This window comes from Maylandia zebra, linkage group LG10 (genome assembly GCF_041146795.1).
Source record: "Maylandia zebra isolate NMK-2024a linkage group LG10, Mzebra_GT3a, whole genome shotgun sequence".
NCBI lineage: Eukaryota > Metazoa > Chordata > Actinopteri > Cichliformes > Cichlidae > Maylandia > Maylandia zebra.
In genome coordinates this window covers 17,206,008-17,215,536 of record NC_135176.1, presented here as the reverse complement: position 1 = coordinate 17,215,536, position 9,529 = coordinate 17,206,008, and the positions used below count along the sequence as shown (strand labels likewise).

Genomic DNA, 9,529 nt, shown 5'->3' with positions numbered 1-9,529 from the left:
TCTTGCTTTGCCCCGCTGCCTATGGTGTTGATTTAACCTTCATGATTGAGGGCCAAGAGTGTTTTCTTAAGTTCTGTATCTCTGTCAGACCTTTGGCTCACATCTTGCACGCAAAAAAGAAGGCAGAAAATAAATTTGAGCTGTGAGAGAGAACGAGGGAGGAAGAAGGTAGTTTGACAGTGGAATAGATAGAGGAGAAGTAGAGACTGCCACACGACAATAGACTGAATGCAAGAAAAACTTTTGATAGGAAATTATACATGCATATATATGATTTTAAGAAAGCCCTCATGGACGGATGGGGCTGTTAGCAGAAGAGCTAAAACCAGTATCAGTTCCCCTGCTGCTTTTAGGTGCTGTGGAAATATGCAGTCACGGACAGAGTGAAGACAATGAAGAGACAAGGTAGAGAGAGGTACGGAGCCCATTAGACCTTTTGCGAGAAAATAATCCCAGCAATCACTCAGCCAACCTCCCTCCCTTTTCCTCCGTGCTTTCCAACTGGAAGCCATCCACATTACCTTTGAACCAAGTCTAAGCAGATGTGGCCTTTAATTCATGTAAATAAAGAATTACTAACCAAAAATGTACTCCACCCATAATGTCTTGGCCAGTGACACCAAATCATACACATGTTCAAGTGTCCCATTCATGGTCAGACCATGAGATCTTGAATATGTACTTTATTCTTCATAATGAGTAAAAGCAGACAGAAGTCTTGGGGATAGTGTCAAATGATGAGTGTATTTTGACCTTCTGCTGTCTGGTGAGTGTCTTATTCAACCTGCATCACACCTCAGGTGGGAAAACCACAGGGAAATTTGTGAAACGTAAGTCAAAATGCAAAAGACTATTAAAAGGATGGTTATTAGCAAAATATAAAAAGGGAGAATGGTTTGAAATAGCAAATTTATTTGGGTGTATTATCTCATCACTAGGAAGTCTTGCAGTCATGCATAAGAAATGGTCAAAATCTAATAAGCTCATTTAGGGTTTTGCAGTATGTTACTGTATACTGTAATGTTGCATTTAAATATCCATCCATATGTACAACCAATTTAAAATCACCTAACCCCATGCATATCTTTAGACTGTGGGAGGAAGCCAAAGTGCAAATAGAGAACCAGTGCACAGTCCCAGCCAGCCGATTGATTAAAACCCTGGACCCTTTTTTTGTGAGGCAACAATGCTGATTACTGCACCACCACGCTGTCCTGCTTAACTTCAACTGTGTCTGCCAAATTTTAAATGCTTAATATGTTAGTTTTCCTACTTAAAGGTAAACTTGACATCTGAAACCTTTGATATGAAAAAACATCTTTGTTGAAGTAAAGAAGGGATTTGATTGGTTCAGCTATGATGGCTCATGCTGGCAAACTTTAACTTGGTACAGATATGTGATGGAAATGGTCAATTTGCTGTCTTTATGACTACACTTTATGACGCTTTATGGCTATAAAACACTTTCTATGAGGCACTAAAACACACTGTTACTACTCTTGTGCTTTAATCATGAGAACAGTAAAATTAAAATTGCATAAACTGTAAAAAAAAAAAACATCATACATCTCACACATCATACGAGGAAAATAAAATAGACTGTTAGGTTGTATTGTCACATAAATGTAACAGACATTTGCAAAGATTTCCTGGAACAGCTTGGCATAGTTCATATATTATGCCTTGCTCAAGGTGCTTTCAGTCTTTTGAAAGCCAACAGATTGAATTACTGACCATAAAGGAAATGTTTGGACCCTCACCAGAATGTTTGACACCTGCACACTCTCACAAGGAAACATTCAGTTCAGGAGTTGGGGTGAAATGAGCTTTATTTCTCAGAAGCTCAGTGTATTTTTCATACTTTATACTTTACAGACTGATTGCTCTACACTGCAATCTAGAGAAGAGTTTATTTTTTCAGCATTTAAAATTAATTATTGCTGCGATTTTAACAATGTACAAACAATGTGCATTAAACACTCACTCAAAAATGTATTTAGAAAGGCTTGAACTGAACCCCAGTCTCTGTGGAATCATTCCCTTCAATCCTTGTAATTTCTCGCTAATTAACAGAGTAGCAGAGTTCAATCGCTGGCTTGTTATTCTGACTCTGGAACACAAACTTTCATTTGGTTTTTATGACCAAACAGGTACTGTGAGGTTTTTTGTTTTTTTGGACAGTCTCCCTTGCCATTTCCACAGCGCCCTCTCCTCCCTTCTACTTCACCCTCCTTTTTCCTGCAGTGTGAAGTGTGAGTGACACTAGTGAGGGAGTCCTGTAACACAAGGTCAGCACAAATGAGAACCAGCCTCACACTGACTCAGCTGGCTCATTTCTTCTGTCATTTTTCCTCTGCTTGACACCACAGAAAAAAAAGTGGAAACTCACTATAAATAGCAATTTGGAGGCCAAGAGCCAAATAGCCCCAGCGACTGTTTTCCCTCCATGGATCCTGTTAGTCATGAAAGTGGCACGACATAAATAGGAGGGAGAAATGAACTCTGCATAGGCAACAGAAATGAGTTCAATGTTGGCAAATTTTGCACTTAAAGTTTCGAGAATTCTGCAACTGTTTGTGGCTAATGAAAACCAGGTGAGGCACAGCAACCGATCAAGCTGATATTTGAAAGTTGATCACATGACAATGTGCTCAGAGATGAAAAACAGGGAGACAAACATCTCAGCCTTTCAACGCATATGGGCAGGACACACATGCACAACGCTCCCTTACAGCAACAAGTGATGAACAGCATGAAACTGGATCTTGGAACCAAAGGAGCTCCTGTGAGGCTTCGAGTCACGAAACGTAGGGATGAGTGTGCGTTTACGGTAATTTCTCCAGGTCAGCCCTGACCTTGGAGTAAAAGCTGATTTAGCCAACTTCCACAAGTCCTCTTTGTAGTTCTGGGACTGTGTTCAAAGATATCTCTGGTTAGATTGGACAGAATCAATTGAGTTATTCTTATAAAACCTTACATGGGACGATCAAATTGTTGACTCCAGTGAAGTGAAATGGAAAATGATGAGCCGATTTTATTCTGAATGCATCTCTTTCAGTTCTATAAATGTCTTTTTAAACAGGATTTCTTTTAAAGGCCATTCCAATGAGGATGAGAGGTTCCCAGTTTGGATTAAGCAGCAATAACCTTTCCCACAATGCCATTTAAAAAAAGACTGCTTCTTATATAGTGCTTTTCTGCCGTTCACGAGCACTCAAAGTGCTTATGTGCCCATTTACACACATGGGCACATAAGCACATACAAACACTTTATTCTACATCTAAGTACTTTCTATCTAACATAGATACTCTAATGAATTCACTGGCAGAAACTCAGGGCTCAGTATTTGGCCCACGCCCAAGGTACGCACACTGTACCACCAACCATCCTGCTCTACCTCCTGATCCACAGCCACACTGGAAGTGTGAAGTTTGCTTCTTTCAAAACTCATGTTTCCATTTTATAATCTGTATATTTGTAATTTGTAGTGCTAAATTGTCCATGCAGAAAAAATAAAAGCTTTGGCCTTAAAAAAAGCACAACATTACTCATTGAGACCCATGAAAGAAATCATAACTATGGTAAAATGTTTTCATAGTCCGTCTGTTCACACTCGTGTTTCATGTGAAAAGTCGGCACTGTGCTCCTTAAAATATTTGATCACCAAATATGTGCGTTGATTCACAATATAATAGGAAAACACAGTAGTTTGTTAGTTCGGGTCATAGGTTTTCATACTTTGCACTCATTTCCGAGTACAAGACAAAATAATTAATGTCTTTGAACTCTTCTCCCCCTTGGATGCCTACTTGGGGTAACCTGTGTTTTTACTATAATGCTCCAGTTGAGCCACAGATGCCTTGTTTTGGTCTTAATTTTCATTTTTAATCTTTCTTTGGTAAATAATAGTTTATACTGTAAATCCCTGAAAGAACTCAAAGCTAGTTAAAAGTTCCCCCCCCCCTCTCTTTCTCTCTGCACTGACCTACATTAAAGAGTAATGCATCAACTGATAGAGTGCATTTATAGTGTCTCGTACTGTATACAGTACATCATCCTTACCAGCAGCATGCATATCTTATTTTGAGGTACCAGTACATTTAGGTACATGTACCGATTCATCACTTAATGAAACCGAACTGATCAAAGTCAAAATGAGAGAGCACCTGGGTTTTAACTACAGTGTGGGCCAAGTTTAATATGATGTTTACAGGCTTGATTCCCATTGAGTGCAGCTGCAGATTACCCAGACCCACTGGAAGGAAAACAAAGTCTTTAACAGTGTGTACTTTCTTGGAATGTAATGAGTGGAGAGAATAAGATTCATCAAAGTTCCCGTTTGCCAGAGCTTCCAAACACTTGGGATCCCTTATCTGGTAATTACAGTTTTATGTCAAAAAAACAGTCCAAATTTTCCTAAAACTTTTAGACTTAAGCTAGTCTCATTTTTCATCCATTGAATCTTAGAAGATGAGATTAGGCAAGACTGTCTTTATAGACCATTAACTCACAGCGTGCCCAGTGTTCATTGTATACCTGTGAAGTTCTGAGGGGCCTTAAATCAATTTGAAGAGTAAATGTAAAGGAGGAAGTCAAATGGACATCAGTGATGATTCTGTGCATCTTTTAATTTTTATTTTCACGAGCTACTATTTCAGTTTTGATACTCTGAGATTTCTTGGGTTACAGGGCTTTCTTTTATCTAGTTTAAAGCATATTTAAATGCTGCATGTTGTTACGGCTACAAAAAAGTCTAACAATATTTTATGACACAACAGTACTGTACCATGGATTTCAGACTTGGCTTACGTCTTGTCCTGCACTCGGCTCCGCGTAGATTTCTCCCAGATTTTGCAGCTTGAAGAACCAGCCAAGTATGTGCCTGTCGGAGCTGGATCGTAGCCAATATCAGCTGGGGCAGATTTGTTTTGGGCCATGCGTGTCACTGTGTAGTAGCCTCTAAGTACTTGTGTGGTTGTGATTATTTGAAGTTGTGTGGGGTTAGTGAAGGAGTCTTGGGAGAGCAGGCTGTACACACAGCTGTGTGTGGAGGTGAACAGGCAAGCTGGGGCAGCAAGCCCCTTTATTTTTCTGGCAAGGCCACAGTTTGGGTTATATGTTTCATTTGCAAAGCAGCCAGATGAGCTACAGTTGTCTGTTTAATATCAGAAGAATGCATTTATCTGTGTGTAATTGCCCCTGTGATATGTTCAAGTGATCATGTTGAAGTGATCATCATCACCTCTCATTTGAGGCCTTGCATTTCTCTCCTACACTCAGGAGCTTCTGTCTCTGGCTCTTTCTCTTGGGCCTTGTCATAATCCATGACTAGCTCCTTCTGTACATAACAATAACAAAGAAATGCTGCGAGGCTGTGCGTGATGACCAAATGAGGCAGAAATCCCAAGCAGCTATGCAAACATGCCTATGCATCATATGAAATAAACATTTTGCAATTATTCATTCAGATCAGTCGCTTCTCAGTTCTCCTCTCGCTGTCTTGACTCCTGAAAAAGATGAAGTACGACTCCAATTTGTCAAAAGAGATCAGTAGGAATTTATTATTTGCTTTAAAAAAAGAAATACAGCTTCTTCTTTTTTTCTTTCTGTCTTCCATTGCTCCACTGATCAGTCACTGGCAGTCATCTCAAACTGAACTCCAAACTGCGGTTCTCAAACAAAGAAATGTTTCTGAAACAGCCAAAGAGCATGTAGTGCTGGAGCTGGGCTCGTGACATGAGTAACTTTAAGCTGGACCAGTGCCAGCTTTGCATGATGGGGATCTGCACGGTTGAACACAGAACAGAGGTAGAAACCAAATCTTGAAAACATCAGGACATCCAATCACTGCAATTAAAATGATGAGTTTGATGATGAGTATATATAAAGAATGAAAAACAAAAACAACATTTTAAGATTGCTAAAACTGAGTCTGAGCAGTGGGTGTGGGTGGGGGGGCTGGTGTAAAACACCTCATCATGCTACTGACATTCTCGATGTGTAAAGTCACAGACATAAAAAACAGCACTGGTGGCTAAATCCTTGTACAATCATTAGGGCTCATGTGTTCAGCCTTTTGGTTGCTACTTGTCTGGCTCGTGTGCTACATCTCTCCGGGTTTTGCCATTTGAGAATCTCATCCTGTTCATCGTTGTTTTCTTTGTACTGAGATGAACAACTTCACAGTAAAACGCATTCAGGTGAATGAGTGATGTAACTGATTTTAGGAAGCACTTTCTTTGAAAGACACAGAGGTGAACAGCAAACCGAGTTGTCCCTGAATAACAAAGGGAATCTTCTGTCACGGCGTGGCGCAAGTGCAAGTGCAAGTGCATGCCACGACAGTGCTGAACAGCTGCAAAGTGGAAATACAGACTGATCACAGATTTTTCTTCATCTGATTTATATGTGTTTGATTTAGGATGATCAACAATTTGACAAAAAAAAAATCTCAACACAGCATAAAGTGAGCTGCTGATGGTTTCCAAAGCTTGTGGTTGAAAGTCCTCTTTTCTTATTATAAATAATGCTAAAAACACAAACGCCTCCCTGTCACTCAATTCTGAACAATCACAAGTCTCTATAAACCTAGGAGACACATACAGTACACATAATGTAGCCCACATACATACAAATACACATATATTCAAATACTCAAAAACAATAACCTCTTCATGTGAAATAATGGATCTGAAATCATAAATTTATATAAAAATATAAAATAAAGGTTAAATCCAAACGAGTGTTGTCCGAAAGGTGAGAAAAATAATAATCTCAATTGTTTTTTCACTATGCGATGCATTGGCAAATCAATGAATCAGTGTCTCTGTGAACACACACCGTTTGTCTGTCCATATGATCCGACGGGTGCGTCCAGAGACCATTCTCAGAGTAGCCACTAGATGGGTTTAATACTGGAGGGTAAAAAAACAGAAGTCCACAGACACAAAGAGAGGAACGAGGTCCTTAGCTCTCTGGCCAGCCAGCGAGGTAACATGAAAACTACACATTTATCTATCTACACACTAAGGGATCTCTGACTGCAGGGCATGGTAAGTGCACATTTTCTATTTGGCTCTTAACCCCGATCAGTTCGTGGAGTCCTGCGTCACTTTGTAGTGGATGGGTGGGCTGCTGCAGTCGAGCCCATCACACATATTCCTGCAAAGCTGCCGACACAATGGCAGTACAAATATTCTACCAGGAGACAGACGCTAAGTATTTTTTGTGGGTATTGCCCACCAAATGTCACTAGCGGGGAATTTGGGAAACCTTGATTTCTTTTTGTGGAATAAGACAAATGTTTTTGAGAATGACAATAAAACTGACACCATCACCGCTTGCTTTCTTTTGATCCATGCAAAAGAACATCCAAATGCTGGTCAGTCATGCTTTGTTCAGGTTGTCCGTCTTAGAGTTTCTCCCTAAATAGTAATGTCATGTTTCAAATGTTTCAATTATATTCTCATCTCATGATCGGGACTCTGTTCCAGTGAGGGCTCCCTGGTGCTGATCATGGACGCTGAGGGCCCTTGGTTGACTCCAAATGGAGAAACAGCTGGCGATCGAGCTGCCAGAGGGGACAGAGACGGGGAGAAGCTCGGTGACATCGCTGCTGATGAAATAGATCCCTCGTGACTGATGGGGGACCTGCGGAGTGAAGCCAAGTGGGGGAATGTCCGCCCAATTACAGGGACTTTGGGAGGAACTGACATGGCTCCTGGGTGGGCCACTGATGTGATGAGAGGTGGAGGGTCAATTCTAGGTTTAGGATCCATTTTGGGCTTGGGCTGGAAGGGCTGGCGAGGGTTCTGACTTTGCTGAGCAGTTTCATCTTTCAGCCTGGCAATCTCTGTGAAGACATTTGCAAGAGGCTGGAACTGAGGGCACCAGTTGAGTAGATAATCCCAGTTATAGCTTCCACGGAGCTCCTCGTCACTGGCAACAATAGCTGTGAGGGAACCATCTACGGAAGGTTTCCCATCCTCCGGAAAGGCATAATCCTTGGGGAGGGAAATATTGAGACCACGGCCCACTCCTAGGTAACCACCTCCCTCATCCCTGTAGACCGGGAGCTGTCCAGAGAGTAAGGTCCCACTGAGGCTGCCACCTAGCTTCTTTCCTTTGAACCAAGTGCTGCCCTCCAAAGCTGCAGGCTCACAGGAAATATCAGAAAGCTGGTCAGCATCCTGCTGGATTCCAGAGTCTGGTCCTCTGGCAGAGATGTGCTCCTGCATTGATGAGGTGATGGATGCAACGCGGGGATACTCATTTATCATCCTGATCTCATCATCCTCTGCTGCTTCAGCTGATCCTCTACCACTGGAGTGAGAAGGATCCAAAGACCCTCCTCTAGTGTAGGGTCCGCCACCAGCACCACCTTGGTCACCAGCATAGCCTGGCAAGGCCTGGTGGTAGATCCTTTCTCCCCCTGGCCCAGGGCTGCAATCATCCAGTTTTTGCAAGGCAGTTCCCGAGGCAACAGTTCTGTTTCCTGTCTCCTGGCCTTTCTTTCTCCTGCGTGACTTGACCAGGAACACAACCACTGCCATGACCACAAGCAATACGATAAAACCAAGAGACACAGCAACTATGCTAATAACCAGGATGTTGACGTCAGCGGCCAGGCCAAAGTTGGTGTTTGTCACATCGATGGAGACCTGGGCTGTAGTAGTGCGAGATGTATCCAGAGGGCTGTGAGCTTGCACGTCTAAAGTCATAACTCTGGTTTCCCGTTTACTCCGACCCGACCCACTGCTGCTACTGCTGCCTGAACTGTCCAGCTTGAGAAAGACCACCCCAGTGGTTTTGTTTACATCAAAATATGGAGAGCTGGCAGTAAGAGAATAAAGAACAATACCATCCACCCCTTCATCCTCATCACTTGCCTGGACCTGGCCAATGCTTTGTCCTTTCTTGGCTCCCTCTGGAACTTCAAAGGAGAAATCAGAGGATGTGAAGAGTGGGTCATACTCATCCTCACCCGTGACAAACACCTGTACAGTCACAGTGGCTGAATGGTTGCCTGAATCCGCTGCCACTGCGACAAAACTGAAGGTGTTGACCTTCTCGAAGTCAAATGGAATTTTGCTTCTGATTTCTCCTGAGTTCTGGTCCACAGCAAAGCTTTCTTTTCCTGCCCCAGACCGTTCCAACATGTAATACTTCAGCTGGCCAAAAACCCCCGTATCGTGGTCTATCGCGTGCAGAACAGTCACCGCTGAGTTGGCTGGCTGGTTTTCTCTGATACTGGCTATCAGGACATCCACAGGGAAGAACGGATGGTTATCATTCACGTCTTTGACCTCAACAATGACTGGAGCTAGGGCGAAGTGACCCTGTCCATCTGTCGCTTGAACAATGACAACATGTGTGGGCTGGTGCTCGCGATCGAGTGCTCGCTGAAGCTTTAAGGCTCCACTCCACGGGTCCACAGTAAATAAGTTCACCTCATTCCCAGAGCTGATAGAATACTGGACTTCAGCATTAGGAGTTGAGTCAGGGTCTGTTAAAAAATACAACAACAGA

At 42.4% G+C, this 9,529-nt stretch overlaps 1 protein-coding gene across 1 annotated transcript in view; it reads right to left on the bottom strand.

Moving 5' to 3' along the window:
• Nucleotides 1-5,534: 5,534 nt before the first annotated feature.
• dchs1b (dachsous cadherin-related 1b) overlaps nucleotides 5,535-9,529 on the bottom strand; it is an 89,077-nt gene continuing 85,082 nt past the window's right edge. Inside the window, exon 29 of the mRNA XM_004550084.6 lies at nucleotides 5,535-9,506. Coding sequence (XP_004550141.3) covers nucleotides 7,459-9,506 — 2,048 coding nt within the window. The 3' untranslated portion in view covers nucleotides 5,535-7,458. The remainder of the gene's footprint in view (nucleotides 9,507-9,529) is intronic.